A 17,790-nucleotide genomic window follows, 5' to 3' on the forward strand; every position below is an offset into this window, starting at 1 on the left:
AACTTCAGATGCATTCGTCCATGTTCCAGAATCATAGCAGTCCCCTTTCTATTTCCTCTGGAGAAAAACAGCCAATAAAATGCATTTACTTCTTGAAAGAACACAATTATTGGGGTTACAGTCTGGGTCAATCATGCATCATGGGATATGCTTAAATTATAACGTGTCAGCAGTTGCTAAATTAGGGCCTCGTAATGGCTTTCTGCAAGTCAACACAAACGTACAGCAGGCTGGACCACTCTGTTCCTATTGTTCCCCTCAGGGGAAATTGAAATGACGAGAGAGAGAGAGAGAGAGAGAGAGAGAGAGAGAGAGAGAGAGAGAGAGAGAGAGAGAGAGAGAGAGAGAGAGAGAGAGAGAGAGAGAGAGAGAGAGAGAGAGAGAGAGAGAGAGAGAGAGAGAGCAGTAAATTGAAAGCGTTTAAAAGAGTCATGTTCTTGAGACTCAGACCTGGATTCATGCGTTAATATTCTACATATAATCTCACGTAAATTAGCAAGTGATTTGCACTTAGGACCACCATTATCCCCCCTCTAATGGATATAGGACTAATTTCATTGCGGCACATAAACATTTTCAACCAAATGCACTTTTCGTTGTTTGTTGAGTCAACATTTTTTTACTGCGCTGAAAAAGGCTGTGAAATATGGGGGTTAAATTGCTACAATGGAATAATGGTCTGACAGCAATCAACAGATAGCAGGGATTACATGATGTACATCACGGACAAACTGAAATATGAGCCAATCCTACAACCTTTTTTAAAACCTAATCTGTACAGAAATGCTGAAGCTTACTTCTATAAGGTGTACTTCTTTTAGGCATATTATTATTTTTAATAAAACATAGCAATTGCCATAAAATGACCAAAGGTAGAACAATTGAATTTTAAATTACAATTATATGTCACACAAACACTTTTAAACATGTGTACACCTAATACTTAGAGCAAGAACAGAAATCCCAGTCATTTGAAACAACTTAAGCTTCTGCCCATTGACTTCTGTTGTGTATTTTGTGTTTATAAAAGGGTTTTCTGTTACTTCTGTTACTTGTCCTACACAATCATCAGTTAAATCATCTCTCCATCCAGGAAATGAAAATGTCTCAGAAATTCACAGGGCCACATTAGTCCCAAACTCTAAGAAAAACAGGTACAGTAGAGGTACATTGTTATTCATAAAGGTACAAACAGTGCAAATGTACTTTTAAAGGTACAACAGTGGGTTTAAAGTCCAGTCTTGCTTCTTGGTTGAGTAATACCAAGCCTGGTCTTAATATGAATTTGTACATTTAATATTAGGAGTGTGTGTAAAACATTGTGTACACAATATATTATTCTCTTTGACGTACTACAGTGTGAAGACTTAACCCTGCCCCTAACCTTAAAACTAATCCCTGTGCCTAACCCTAATCCTAACCTTATGCATACTTCTATGCCATCCTTCTGTGTAACGTTTTCCCACAACAGTTTTTCAGGCACATTTTTGTGATTCCTACAAGAAACCATAAAAAATCATAATGTAGAAATGTCATGAAAATCTGGGGTCATCATCTCAACAGATCTTGAGTTGTGAGGTCACCATGCTAAGTGCCAAGTGTGGGTGAGAGGTGTAAATCTACCCAGCACTGGATTGTGGAGCAGTTGAACTTCTTATGTGTTGGGCAAAAATGACCCATCTGAGATAATCACTCAGCACAATTCAAACAGAGCTTAAAGCAACATTCGGTAAAATAAAATTGTATTTTGCTCCCTTTAAAGTCGGAGAGTGTACTTTGCCTATACAGAACTGTCCTGAAATCAGGGGCATGGGATTATTTCCTGTCCACCTCAAAGTTCCATAGTACAGTTTCTGCACTGCTGAGACAGGAGTAGCAATATCAGAGACTCTGTTCTCCCTATTACAAGTCAGTGAAGCTTCAAAATAAATTTGAAGTAAAATATTAAGTAGAGTTGCTTTAAGCTGATGTTTATCACAGTTCGAAACATTCCAGTTTCACATGGAAGTTCAGAAATGTGAATCATATAGATAATATAATTAAGTACGATTCCTTGAAACTCTAATGTTCATGTGAGATCATTAAAACACAGCTGCAAAATCAAAGCATATGTGGCTATCAACAGCTGAGAAAAAAAAAAAAGTAGACGTTTGCCATGTGTGAGCGGTACAAGCAGAGGCCAATCTGCGGTAAGTAGCCAATTAAAAATGTTCTGTGGTTGGGGGAATGAGCAGAGTCTGTGCATATTAATGCAGGCATAAAGCACATCCCTTTCAGGAATGAGATTTATGTGGGCACCAATATTATGTACGTATAAGATTTTTTTTTGTTCCCCTAGAAAAAAAGTTCACACTTCACTGGTTTGATCACCAGCCATTTAGCTCAAGTCATCTATTATGTCTGGGTAATTGCCTATACTGTGTGCGCAGCCAAAACTGGGGTTTTGGATGAAAGCAATAGGGTGGAAGTCTTTTTTGGAGACTCTTAAAAGAATACTCCAGCATTTTGTTGAACTAATCTCTTGTGGATACTGGCCATGGGAGACAGTAATTATTTGCCTTCACAGGTAATTACATATTTCAGGGAGTTAATATTTTTAAACCTCATGAGTGTTTAGGTCACACACAGAGCCCTGGAGTAACAGGTAGCCACCAAAAGCTAGGTTCATATTACAAGTCTCATTAATCAAATCCGATTCCAGATTTGGCGATCTTGACATTCATACAAGTAAGGGACCTGTTTCTGTGTGAAATGTGAACAAATCAGTCCCTGAAACGGCATGTGCAATCACATTGATAAATGTAATTGGGAGAAGAGAGCTTCTGTTGCCACCACCCCTTCCTCCCCCTCCCCACTGATTCCAGCACAGAGCTATAAATTAATTATGCAGAAAAATGCAAATCTAATGTGTTTCTTTAAGTAACTTTAGTCTGGTAACGTGAACATAGCCTTAGTGTGTCAGGCGTTAGGTGCCTTGCTCAAGGGCACATCAGCTATGAATGTTTATGTAAACGAAAGGACTACTATAGACCTTGTTCATTCTGATTTCCTGCCAGTATATTCTACAGCTTTAAGCCCAGTGCTAGGGCCGGTGCTATCTCAACTGTAGATTTTCACTCTGTTGAATTTTGTATAGAAAGCTATAATCACAGCATCTTTATCCTTGCAACCTGAGTGAGTTGCCCATGTACCAATGTCATTTATTCTGTAAATCAGAAGTTAGAATACACTTCATCCATGCTAACTAGAATCTTTAGACCCAAGTATATGCCCTTGAGGTATGCCACTGTGCTGCCACCGCTCCACAAAGTCACTTTATCAAGCAATGTCCTTCTGCATGACTTCTCCCGCTCCTAGCCAGGCTTCAGCTTTTCCCTTTAATTAACTGTAGGGTTGCAGTCGGAGGGATGGCTGGATTATCAACAGTATTCTCTTCCTGGTGTGCTCTGTGGCTGTGAAGGCTGCTTCTCTCTGAGCTCTTCCTACCAGAGACCAATTATAAGTGGCTATGGGGCACACTAGAATTTCCACTGGACCTGAGGAGTGACCACACCAGACAATCGACTCCTAGCAGGAACTTGCTGGAATGGTTAATTAGTGTGGACACAAGCACAGAGCCTTGCTGTAAAAGTGAATCTTTTATTTATCAAGCACTGCACTACAGCAACATGGACTTGAAGGGTTTGGAGTGTCTGAACTTTTTCCCTGTAGTGAATATCAGAGTTTTAGCAGTGGTACAGACCTCCACTGTAAGGACAAAGTGTCCTTTGGCTGTACTTGGTCAGTGTAGTTAAGATTAGAAAGCACTGCAGCAGATGTCTCAGGAACAGTTGGACAGCTTGAGAGTCAGTGTGTATGCTATCTGACCAAACAAGTTTGATATTACAAAGTGTAATTAATCCTGGCTCTTAATAACTCAGTGCCCTACAGTCTAAATACACTTGAGCACACAGAACCACTGATCACTTTAAACCTTTGGACCTTTAGACAGTGTTTTACTTTTTAAGAATTTGAGGGGCAGGGCTTTAGACTAGGTGTTGGAATATTGCTGTGAGTATATGATAGCAATCAGCCCCTGAAATTTTAGTGAGTTCAGGTACTCTTATTGGGCGATCCAACAACACATACACCGTGAAACATGACCTCCAGCCATTTTTGCGGGCTGCTTTAATATGAGAACATAGTGCAAAACAACGAGGTCTAACTTTGTGATCCATCATTAGTAAAGTGCAGACTCCTCTGAGACTCTCCAATCAAAGCTCTAGATCCATGTTTACACGTGAGAGCATAGGCATAGTTAAATTGAGCAGAACAAACACACGTTCAGAGAAATAAAAGCACTAATGAAATGTGGAGAAAATGAGAATGAAAAAGAAGAGCCCTGGCACCTCATTCTTCAGTCCTGGGTTCTCGCACTAAACTGAGCTGTGGATCATTCTGATTTAAAGGAATAGGTGTTGAGATTGATCATTCTTAACAGGGCTTTTTAAACAGGGTAGAACAAAGCTCTCATTTTAAACACACTGTTCTAGAACGGTTCACTTATGGAAAAGGATTAGAATTCAGACCCCTTTAGAAGTACAGTAGTGGTTTTAAAATCTAGCTATTTATTAACTGTACAGTATATTTTTGTAATTGTAATTCAAAATTCTCCTGCATTTTGTCATTTTTTACTAACTGTTTTGTAGCATAAAAATGACCATTCTTATTATATTCAACAAAATATAAATTTAAAATTAAATAGTTGGAAAATGGCAAGCAAGATGGAATTTTTTCTTCACTGCATTCATTATGAGTGCTGTCAAAGAAGAAGTGCCGGACAAAGCATATGCATCGATTTGTTCTGTTCTTGTTTCAGTTTTGATGATTTAAAGATGGTGATTTTGATGTTAGTGAAAGTAAACATAACATATTAATACATAACATTTTTAATACTACGCAATGGTTACCATAAAATTACAAAAAACAAGAGAATTTGAATTCATGAACGATTTATATTATATAAAAAAAACTTTAAAACATTATTGTGCACCTAATAGACACACATGAACAAGATGTATGCAATCAATGCACCATAAAATCTACAGTGAATATAGAAAATGGTACAGAAGTAGAAGGTATCAGATGGAGCTCCATCACTACAGGGAATGGTGTGATCTACTGTCCAGTGTTGGGGGCTCTATTCATTGGTTGGCACTGAGCATGAAGATTGTTAAAGCTGTTAGAACTTATAATTGAATGTGTGTGCCTTAAAGTATTGAAATTCTCTAATTATAACAGGCGTCTACGGACAGTAGGGCTGCATACAAGCCCTTGCAGTTTAAGAGGTTAATAGAATATACTCGAGGAAATATCCGGCGTGTTATTGTGGTAAATCTGTCCCTCCCTGGCCAGTGTTGCTCGAGTAACTCTGTGACAAACAACAGCTTGCACTGTGGCAGCTGCACTGATGCAGGGTACAATGGTGCACGGAGGTGAATCATTACAGCAGCACGAGAGAGTGCTAGTTTCTGCTGATGAGCTCCATGCGAGTCTCTGGGCGGCTAATCAAGGGGCAGCTCGGCAGGCAGACGGTCACACGAGCAGATGGCTGTGGATGGTCAGGGAGGTGGGAGGGCGAGAAAACGGTGGGGGTTGAAACGAAGGAAATTGCGGCAGCATGGATAAGCTAGCCGTCTCTTTAGGCTAGAGCCGCTGTGGGAATTTAGCAGCGACCACAAGCTCTGTGGACTGACAGTTTGTCTCCTGCGAACCAGACTCTGAGTCTGAATCAGTGGCTAATTGGGAGCTGTCAGCAGCGTAGAGATATGATTTCAACCCAGAGCGTCCGTTGTTTTTGGGCAGATGCCATACAAAAGAAGGGAAACTGTCAGTTTAGTGTCGATTTGTTTCTTAATTAGCTGCTACTGAGATGCTGAATTTTGCCCTGCTACTTGTGCCCAAAGTAGAGGCATTATTAACTCCAAATGGATTCCAAACAAATTAACTATTTCTGCCCTTTTTGTTGATCTAATATGAGGATCTATACCTTTACAACCCAAAGTTTATATCAAGCCTATGTTCAGGATTACACTCAGAGGTTAGAAGAGCATAGGTCTAAGCTGAACATAAGGAAAGCAAGATAGGAAGCAAATCTGAAAAAATATAGTCAGAGCAGGCAAGCACAAGGCAATGATAATGCAAGACCAGCAGGGAACATTCATTTTCTGTAACCACTTCCTTCTGATCAGAGTTACGTTGACTCTGGAGCTTACCCAGAATCACTGACTGTAAGGCAGGAACACACCCTGTGCAGGGCATCAGTCCATCATAAGGCATCGCACATTCACACACTCATACCAGATGGAGTTTCTCAAAGCGAGTCAGTCTACCTACTTTGGATTGTGGAAGGAAACCAATCTATGCAAAGAAAACACACACAGACACTTTAAGGACACACTAAACTCCTCCACCATAGGAGGGAACTGAACCCCAGAGCTGTGTGGCAGTGCTAGTGTCTTCAATTCTACTGTGCCATGCACAGGCAAGAAACTCTGAAACAAAACTAAAAAAAAAGACTGCATCCAGCATTAAAAGCAGCATTGCGCTTCTTTAACACAGTGATAGGAAACACAATAGAACAAACAGTGTGCTCCTCATATATCCAAGGGAGTTGGTAACGAATTATAGGGGGCAAAGTCAAAGTCTTTTCACAGGTGATAGGTTCAGTGGAAAAGAGACAGGATTTGATGAAGCAGAGATGGTGTTTGATCAGCGTGCAAAGTCTGGTCTAAGCCCTTGCGTCCCTCGAGCCTTGGCTGGTTCAGAGCATGCTCTAATAGTGTTTTTGCGAAGAGGAGGCAGCAGGGAAAGCATCACCATTACAGGACCCAGGTTGCAGGGCAATAAAATTTAATAAGGTGGCACTTAGGCTAATGCAGTCAGAGCTTCCCCCAAAAAATAAATAAATAAATAAATAAAACAGGCAACCAACAAAGTAGCAAAGTGAGAAGCCCCAGATTTCTCATTCTGGCAAGTGGAACTGCAGTAGGCCTTGGAGATTGCGACTGTCAGCCAGGTCATTACTACATTGATGTGACTCTGATGGAGGTGGGGAGACATAATGCATGGATGAATAGAGTTGGTTGCTCCAATAATGACATTGTAGATTAGACAAAAGCAGAACTTTGGTTTGAATGCTGGATGCATTGAGCAGGATTTTCCTTTGGGGTTCCAGAAGGCCTCTAGACATATATAATGGCACTTTGCCACTGCATGGTACCTACTCTACTTGACTGTACACTGCTGCATTCACTGTTTGGTCCCTGGGGCCTGTTAAGTTTTCCATCCAAAATTTTGTCTGTGATGTTGCATCGGTAACATCAGATCAGGGACAGATCAGTAGAGTTTTTCATTCCTTGTTGCTCTGTCCAGCTCTCGCTGGCTTCTTTTGTTGACTACTGAGTTGCCGTTGTGAGTCGGATAAAAATAAATGTGATTTGTGCTGTAGCTTGGAGATTTTATAGATGCAGAGTTTGTGTGGATTTTAGTGTTTAGTCAAACAGTGATGTAGAAAAATGGACATTTGTATGGCCATCTCAACTGTTTTTTTTTTCTAGAAAAAAGATACCCCATGGTTAATTACTTTTTCAATGTTAAAAATCTAAAGTTAAGTACAGTTTCATAAATAAAACATTTTCTCTACGTTTTCTACAAGTGAGTTCTGGGGTCATAATGAATGGTCTGTCACCTGCTTTGGTCAAAATACGACAAGGATCACACACCACAGCAGCACATTCCCCAAACATCCCTGTTCAAAGCAACCTGTTGCTTTAAATGAGAGTGAGCCACTGTTTATACCAGTCTGAGAGCACAGCAGGTTGGAGCAAGGAGCAGAAGCTCTGTTGTTTAGCTGTTTTTGCTCAGTTCTCTTTTTTCTCCATTGTCATTTTCTCCATATTTTATCAGTGCTTTTATTTCTCTGAGCTACTTGTGTTGGTTTTCCTCTTTAACCTTGTCATTGTGCTCTCACATAAACATACTTCCAGCAATGTGACTCTGAGGAGGAGGTGGGACAATTCAAACAATTCTAAGACATGAGTGGAGAAAAATCAGATCAGCTCATTTTATCCCATGTTTTTTGACATATGCAGACCACATAAAAACTGGCTGGGTGGGCTTGTTACACAGTGTGTAGGTTGGTGGCATCCAGATCCCCATTCCCACAATCCACAGAAAAGTCTGATTTAAGATCTGTTTTTTAAACTGTATGTCCAAGTCAACATTTCTGGAAGATCCTATCCACTAGGGGTGGCCAATATGGCCCTACAATGATATCACAATATTTCAGGGTATTTTGGCAGTAATGATGTTCTTAGCAATATGACAAAACACTGAAAAATTCATTCATTCATTCATTCTCTGTAACTGCTTATCCAATTCAGGGTCGCGGTGGGTCTAGGGCCTACCTGGAATCATTGGGCGCAAGGCGGGGAATACACACTGAAGGGGGCGCCAGTCCTGCACAGGGCAACACACACATTCACTCACACATTCACACCTACGGACACTTTTGAGTCACCAATTCACCTACCAACGTGTGTTTTTGGACTGTGGGAGGAAACCGGAGCACCCGGACACAGGGAGAACACACCACACTCCTCACAGACAGTCACCCGGAGCGGGAATCAAACCCACAACTTCCAGGTCCCTGGAGCTGTGTGACTGCGACACTACCTGCTGCACCACCGTGCCGCCCCACACTGAAAAATACTTTTAATAATTTCAAGAACACACTATTGCAACAAAAATATTTAAATATAAACCACATTGAATTAATTATATTTAAAATGTATAAAAGTTTTATTTTACTAAAGATGTAACAGGTTCAAATATTTAGAAGAAGCGACAAAAAATCTGTAAATATATGCTTAATTTGTAAGCATCGGTAACTTACTAAGATACTGATATTTTATGAACAAAAATAATGTAGCATATAAATCTTCCATTCATTCATTCATTCATTCATTTATTGTCTGTAAGGGATTATCCAGTTCAGGGTCGCGGTGGGTCCGGAGCCTACCTGGAATCATTGGGCACAAGGCGGCAACACACCCTGGAGGGGGCGCCAGTCCTTCACAGGGTTATAAATCTACCACACAACCATTAATTTCTTACATAGCACCATGGTTTATTGTACATCAAATGTTCTATAACCACCCCCCCCCCTCTTTTTGGAGTCACTTTCCAACGTAAATGCAAAAAACTTATACCATATTGTGTAACTTCATGACATCATTAAATAAACAAGTCAGAATATCATGATTATCACAATGCTGATTTTTAAAATAATTTTAAAAATTATGACGATATAATCGTGAATGATACACTTTTACAGTGTGGTAAATACAGCTGTGCAAAGACATTTCAGATCCCACACTTGGGTACCTACTAGATCCCATTTCAGGTACATCTGATGATTTGAGAAATGCTACTCTCTATGAGCTTGCTTTTCCTGGACAGCTGAATCACTTTGTTTCCAAAAAGCAGCATCAGCAAAAGAGCAGAGATGAAGCGCTGGGACATAAGCAGCAGCATATGGATGACTCCTCATTCAGCCAGTTATTGGTTTCTTTTCTGTCCCTCGTTCTCTCTGTCTCACTCTAGCGTCGTTGTCTTCTTGACACAGTTGAGCTGCCTGATCACAGAATTGAACCAAGATTTTCTGAAGATGCTCCGCTGGCCTAGCTGACATATTTCTGGCCTTAGAGACGACGCCAGTGAGAGGACAGGGGTCTGCTGGGTGGGGGAGAGGGAAACATGGTGGCTATGTCTGCTTTCTTCAGCACCAGCTGTGCCTGTACTCTATGCATGCAGCCATGCACAAACAACAGATGGAGCTCCTTCTCCAGTTTGTTATTTAATGGTGCCAGTGGTTTTTGCTATTCCTTCCAATCCTTATTATCCTGCCATCAGTGCCGTTACACCATTTTGATTCAAGGAGTGATGCTTTTTTTAATTTTTTAATTTTTATTTTTTTCCTGTTTGCTTAGTGGGAAGCACATCAGAAATCAACCATCTCTGTAATAGAGGAAGGGTGGGAGACAGGGAACTGTCTAAAAGGAGCTTTGTCACACTGTTAAAAAGAGCCCAAATAAACAAATAATGCTTAGAAATCTGAGGTTACTTTGGCATGCTGTATATCACATTGTAAGTATATAATTTACACAAACTTGTAAACAAAGCTGATATTCCTGTGCTATACATTTTATGAAGGTTCTGGTCCTTACCTTAAATCTGGACCCCCCTGCAAATTAAGTTTCTATAATGTGCATTTATTTGTCATTGTACATCATGCAACGAAATGTATCTCCCACATTTAACCCATCTGTGGCAGTAAACTAGTGCACTAGGAGTTGTGAACACAGTCATCCCAGGGAGCAGCTGTGGGTTCAGTGTCTTGCTCATGGGCACTTCAGCCGTGGATGTTCCCACCGGCCTTGGGGATTGAACCGGCAAGACTAGTCCTTTGACCATTAGGCCACGCCCCATAAAACACTGTCTACATCAGAAAACAGGGCATTCTAAACAGGGCTGTTTAGACAGAGAGAAGAGTGACCTAGGTGTTTAACCCTAAGGCACCAGATTTATGTTCACTTGTGGATAATGGGTAAAATATATCCCCTCCAGGATCTATTCACTTAATTTTAAAGAAGGCAAAAACATGTTACAGTTGTAAAGGACGAGTTTTGCTTTAGCTGAAGAGGACCATCCTCATAAAAATAATTTTCCATGAAGTTCTGTAAAATGAAATAAAAAATAAAGCACTATGGTCATATATTATTTCTTATGAAATTAAGGTTATTGATAAGCTGTTTTATCAGTGACTGCCATGATAGCTAGTAAGCTCAGGTGCTGATGATGGATCCTGGAACATAGTGACCAATCCAATACCATTGCATCCATTGCATGCTACAGTAGCTGAACTTACTAACAATGAGGGGTGTTAAATAATGGTCAGACTTGTACACACGTGGTATCAGTCGAAGCATCTGTGATTGTGGCAAAATATCTCCACTTGATTCAATATCGAATTACACCCTGCTTTTGTTGTTGCTGGCAATGACATGCCAATTAGCAGTGCTGCAATACGGAAATGAACAAGGCGCTAACAGGAAGCTCGCTCAATTGTGGTCCTGCTGACAGTAAATTGTCCTCTGTGTGTCCAGACACGAGGTCTCAGTCATTATCCAGTAGACAGATCCCACATGGTGAGACTATTTTAGTTCGGTGCCTGGCAGGATAAGTGATTGCTGGACGGCTAGTAGCCAAATGAATGAGGCCGCTAATCAAGCCGAGAGCGAATTAGACCTTGATAATACACGGGAGATAATGAGCAATGCACGGCTCCACAAACGGCCCGGGCAACGACACCTGCCCAGCCAAGCGCATCCACAAAATAGGCCATAATGAAATGAGAATGTGTTTCATCACCATTAGCATGGACGCCCTCCAGCATGCCAAGGCGACCGGAGCTATGAGTTGAAGGAGCTTATATGCTAAAGTGCCTTTACAATGGGCTTGTGTGTATGAACATGACACTGTAATACTCTTGGAGGCAGTATCCATAAGGCAGATAGAAGATGGATTCTTACATTGTGGAAGATGAGGTCGTATACTTGATGGGTGAAGCAGAGGTAATGTATTATACAGGGTATGATTCTCACAGACTCTGAATGATGAGTGTATTCTGTTTTCACTGCTAGAAAAAAGGGTTCTAGTTTTATATATATATAAAAAGTTTTTATTTATTTATTAAAATTGCAAACATTGATTTTAACTGCTCACTGGGTGCTGAGGTGGCTGCGCACCACTCTGGGCGCCTGCGTGTTCACACAGCCTAATCACTCATTAGTGTGTGTGGGTTACTGTAGAGACTGACTTTGGTTGCAGTGCTGTGCAATGATGATCAAAGTACATTTTCACTTTTCTATATTTCTGTAGTTGGTGAAAGTCATTGAAAGAATCAGACGCATGAATCATTCAGGGCCTGTTTAACACCTGAAGTCCCCATGATGAAGCTAATGGACCTAGTGAACACCCAGCGCCAATAGCGGGGGTGTAATCGCAGAGAAACAGGTACTCAGCCATTGTTAAGCAGGTTCTCCACAACAGCAGGGAACAATAGCGCATGTTCCCGCTTTCTGTACAAACACAATCGCCTTTGTTGATCTCTTGCTTTTTCCCCCCTTCTTCTAAAAAATACATTCGACATGCTTTTGTGTTGAAGAATTAATGAAGATCTAATTATGAGATAACCACCGAGGCAGTGAAAAGCCTCGTATAATTAACTGCACAGCACCGCAAGCCAATTAGCTTTTTCTTCTCTTGCTTTGTGGATTGGCATTTCAGCTGTGGAAGTAGTTGGCAAGAGTTGCCAGGGACTGACACTCTGTGCGTTATTGTTTTAGCGCTGGAGTTGACAGGAGCGTGGCGATAAATCAGCTGCTCGTTCGCTACCTTATGCAGTAATAACATGGCTGAGTGACCTCCACGGGAAACCGCAGGTGATTTGCAGCAAGGTCTTTGACAGGACCGCCGCAAGGTATGGAGTATATTAGAATCAACCCCACCAACATTCTCCCGTCATCTGAGGTGGAAAGTACAGTACGCCAGATTAGAACAACAAAGATGAGGACAAAAAAATAAAAAAACAAACTGTGGTACATTGAACTGTCCTCTGAACCGTGACAGTGGGAGTCAATGGAAAAATAGATAGGTGCTCTTTCTTTTCTGCTGGGGCACTGGATTGCTTGCTAGTGGAGATTCTGGGTAATTGTGTTTCGGAGAATTTCCGTTCTTGGAAAGGAGACCAAATACTGCCTGGCTTGGAGGTAGCTCTAACAGACAGAAAGAAGGTGGAAGAGGAAAAGGACAGAGGGAGGAGGAGGAGGTGGAAAACCAAGAGGAAAGTGGGAGGTGGTTGCTAGCTGCTCGACAGTGATGAATGTCTTTGAGGGCAGGGGTACCTGCGAGAGAGAGGCCAGGGGGTGAATGATGAAATGCTGCATTGTAATTTGGCAGGGTGTACCGTAATAAATAACACAAGCTCCCAGGCACCCCCCCCAGTACCCCCCACCCGTCCCTCTTTCCTTCGCCTCCAACCTCCTTCTCTCTTCTCCTTCCAACCTCATCCCGCTTTGCAATCTCCCTGTGAAAATTTGTCCTTGCAAATCTATAGAGCTCATCTGCTCTTTAATTGGGCCCCGCAACACCTTTGGCTTCTGTCGAAATGAACGTGCCTTTTACCGCTCATGCAACTAATATAGATCTCCCAGCATCCTGGGCCCACACTGATCTCCCGCCACTAGCTCCAACAAAAGCCCAGCATCAGTGGCGGATCTTGTTTCTTGTAGTCACAGGACTGGTGCAGCTAGTCCTGGAGTGGGAACTGAAAGTGTTTCTTGGCAGCGTTAACACTTGTTCCCTTTTCTGTATGTGTTTGAAACATGAAAGGATGGGGAGGTTTGATTTTACAAGCGCTAAGCCTTGTTACACAACTGAGGACATTCAGTATCTAGAGTATTGATTAGGTGTAGGATTGCTGGATTTAAGGCACATTTCTCAGAAGAAAACATTTATAAAACTGTAAAATTACTTCAGGGTGCTGTATGTAGAATGCTGTATGTTAGCTTCAAGGCATAGCTAGCAAAGCAGAGCTTTAAGATTATCTGAAACATGGGATTAAAGGTCAGAGTGTGGAGTAAATCTGGAAAAGTGTGGTGTGCCACAAGGTTCCATGATAGGACAGCTTGTTTGCAAAAGGGATTAGCTGTGTCTAAAACAATGAAAGAAACACAAATTGCCATCATTATGTACAGTAAAAAACTCCATAAAGCAATGCAGCTTTCAGTGAGAGCAGGAATGAAACCTGGGACTTGATTCTGTGCTTAAACAACAGATTTAGCAAGATAAAAATAACACCTTATTAACATATTTTTGTTCTCGTTCATACTCTTGTTTAATGGCCCACGATTTCTAGTCCTTGTAGCTGGCTTCACGTCATTGTACAATAAATATCATACGTGTCAGTTGCTGCAAGTCTTTTGTTTGATCTCTTTCCACAGTGCGAGGTGTGAGCTGCCAAAGCAGAATCAGGCAAAGGTGTCACACAACAGAGTGATGGATGGCAGTTATGGAATGTGATGCTTCCGTGATAACTCTTTATAGTTACCACAGTAACTGGGTCTCGGCAGGAGACCCTATCTTTTCTTAGTAATTTTATCATCTCATTTTTCAGCCAAGCGTAGGGTGACACTGGCGATTAGATTTTGCTCAATGCTGAGCTGAGATTCATCATTTTATATCAAACTGCGGCTTGGAAGAATGCAGTTTTCAAACAGCCATCATTGTGATTTTACATAAAGCATATGCTATCAGCAGTGTTTGATATATTTAACATGAAATTAAGTTTCAATAAAGCACAAGGTTAAGACACCACAGCACCATTTTTCTCCTGTACAATCAGCCTGTTCAGAAAGGCCAGTTCCAGTGTCTCTTCCTGTTTACCCCACCCAGAGATGCACAGCAATGAGAAGCAAGGTACATGAACTCTAGGTTTCGGACTTTTTGCCTAGTTCTCATAATCCTCTAATTACATTTTCACTGTTTTAACTCTGTTCTCTTATTTCTCTGCCGCCAAGTTTTTCTTGGTTCTCTCAATTCACATCTATAGTCATGGAATTTTTACATGGTTTAACCTGGCCTTTGCACTCTGGCATACCCGCAAGCCTGAAATTCTGATTGGAGATACTCAGTTGAGGCGGAGGTACAATTCTAATCATTTCCATTATTAGATGGGAATGTAATGTAAGAAAGGCAGTGAAATTACAACAGCAATATACTTTATGAATTCTGACAATGGGAGTCTGCAGGAAAACCAACTGGGTGTTATTTAAGTTTGTTGGCTGGATAAATATTCACAATTACTGAAATGTATATGGTATATGTTCCCCAAATAATCTTCCTTTAATTAAAAAAAAAAAACATAAATCAAATGTATATCACATTTGAAGTTTGAAATATTGTGTTATAAATTTACAGCCATGGTTTAGCGTGTTTAATCTGATTTCTTGATTCTTTGTTTTACAGGGTCTTCATGAAGAATGCCAATACCTCTTCCAGCCTCAGCTCATAGTCCAGAGGCTCATTGGGATTTCAGTGCTGTATCCTGGCTACTTCATAGACCAGATGATCCCAGTTCACAACAGATCAGTTCTCTACAAGTGAGTGGACTTTTTTGTTATTGCACTTAACCACAGGCAGCGCATCAATGCTGTCCTGAGAAAACCTTGTAGGTGAAAGCCATAGCTTCATAAGAGTAATATTCATTAAACCAATCTGCCCCTTGCCCACATGTTTATGGGATAATTTTATTACTCAGAAATGTATTAATAACTGAAAACCACAGGACCGGATTACTGGTTCGTATCCAGCTGTTCCTCTTGACATTTTAATACAATACAGAAGACAACCGGAGAGTTGCAGTGCTTTGTTCTCAGAGGGAGTACATGACATTTGCTCTGACATGTTTATAGCACAGCTCTCACAGTGTTATATAGCAGGGTTTAGGTTGAGGTTTCCGGTCCACATAGAGGCACACACAGCCACAGTGCACAAATACACTTAGACAGGAGCTCAGCTGGGAGGGATTGATTCCGTTCCGATTTGATGATGTGGAGGGGCTCATTTTTTTTTTCCTCAGGTGCTCTCTACAAACATTGGTCTGATGTCTATTTTAAGAGCTGTAGCTTCAACGAGGCTGATTAGGATGCTTTACCATTTGCTGCACGGCTCAGCATACTAACAGCAGTCTGTCTCTACCACTCAGACTGTCTCTCTATCCCTCACACAGACACACACTCACACACACACTTAACCTCATCCTCTTCCTCTCTGCTCTGGAGTGAGCCACAGTTGTTGTGATTCTCAAATATTAATTCACTTCTCAATTAGCAAGCAGTGCATCCTTAGAAGAACAGCTTGGAGGATGCAGAGGCATGAAATGAGCACAGTCCTCCACATATTCTTGGAAATGGAACAGAGTGTGAAATTCTCTTTCTGGCACCTTCACATGAATCAATGTGGAATAGTCATGGGAGAATTACCCTAGCGCCATATGCTGTATCTGTCCTCACTACAGGCCAGACGTACACAAGCAGAGCTTTTTTTAAATATACATTTATATAATCAAACAATTCAAACCCTTCTGTGCATGAATCTGTATCTGACTTTATTTGTATAGGATTATTTAAAAAAATATTTTATTCTGTGCATTTTAAGATGATTTTACTGTGAAAATGTTAAGAATGTGTGTCTAGGACATCTCTCTCTTAGCTAGGATGCAGGTCTTCCAGCTGATTTTAAATATCTGGGCAGTTTGCATTCCCCTCTGACACATGAACCTTCGTGCTGTATTAGTGGTGTTAGTGGTAGTTCAAAAAGAAGTAGTGGGTTGTCCCCACATGTCTTACAGGAAGTTGACTCTATACATCGAGCCCCATGTGAGACCCATATGTAAAGAGCTATTTGGCTGTCCCCCAGGTAGGAATCTCTCCAGTCTACCAACCCATAACTTTCTTGAACCACAGCTAGCCATTGTTCCACCCATGTGGTCCCTGATAAGATGAGCTGGCTGGAACAACAGTCAAAATATTTTGATGCCAATGAAATTACTCTACAAACAGTTTAACTGTTTATTTAAGCTCCCTTTTCAGTATATATTCTCCACTCTTTTATTAAAATATGCTCATTTTCATGTCTCACTTATTGCCTGTGAGTCTTCCCGATCCCACACCCTGCCACCAGCCTTGGGAGGGTGGAGGTGAAAACATGCTTCCCTCGATGCACTTCAGGCCAGCTTCTTTTCTCACTGTGTAACACCATGTAACACATTGGAAGAGAAAGCAAACTGTCTCGATCTGTCACATCAGCTGACAGATGACTCTGCTAGCTAGCACCATGCGCAAGGGGGCATCCTACACACCCAGAGAATGCATCCAATTGTGTGCTCTAGGACCCTCAGCCTTGGGCAGCTGAAGAATCACCTGGATTTGCACCCGTTATCTCCAGGTGATCGGGCCAATGCTGAGACCTCTTGACCACTTGGGAGCCCCCCTGCAGGCCGTAATGACCTTTCATATAATGATATGTTCAGTTCTATCGACCTACAGTATGTGATTCCCTGAGATTTCCAGCTCCTGATTGTATCCCTGCATTGTCCATGTTCGCTTTATTGGTCGAGCTCTTTATAAAAGTCTTTATTAAACCTTAATATAACAGCCTTGCACACACAGCCTGCACTTACTTATCCTTACAGGCTTGTCAGATTCACACATGCTCGGTGGACAATTAAATAACATTTTTATTGGGATAAGTTTTACTCTAAATCTGTGCTTATTTAATCAGTTGTGAAATAAACATAATGGCGCAGAAAATTGGGAAATAAGGAAACATCATTACGCCTGAACAGTTCTTTCTTTTGGGGCCGATTCCAGCGAGACCATTCCAATTCCGAGGAACCTGTTTACGGATATTCTTCATGGATGCTGTAAACAAATTTGCCGCTGTTTGATTAGGTGCCTGATGTGTTGTTCACGTTATTTAATTACCAAAGTACAAAAGAGGAGACAGAGGGAACTGTGTCATGGCTGAGGACGTGGAGAGGAGACTCACATTAGGCTTCGTAATTGCTTCATGTTTATGGAAAACACAAAATCTCTGGCCACTGAAGCAGTGTTTTTTGGGCCTCAA

General features: G+C 41.2%; 1 protein-coding gene across 1 annotated transcript in view; it reads left to right on the forward strand.

Moving 5' to 3' along the window:
• Positions 1 to 17,790, forward strand: part of LOC136679078 (transmembrane protein 8B-like) — a 227,492-nt gene that overhangs the window by 99,246 nt on the left and 110,456 nt on the right. The window contains exon 4 of the mRNA XM_066657358.1: positions 15,130 to 15,263. Within this exon, the coding sequence (XP_066513455.1) occupies positions 15,130 to 15,263 (134 nt within the window). The remainder of the gene's footprint in view (positions 1 to 15,129; positions 15,264 to 17,790) is intronic.

The sequence above is a fragment of the Hoplias malabaricus genome, chromosome Y (assembly GCF_029633855.1).
Source record: "Hoplias malabaricus isolate fHopMal1 chromosome Y, fHopMal1.hap1, whole genome shotgun sequence".
Lineage (NCBI taxonomy): Eukaryota > Metazoa > Chordata > Actinopteri > Characiformes > Erythrinidae > Hoplias > Hoplias malabaricus.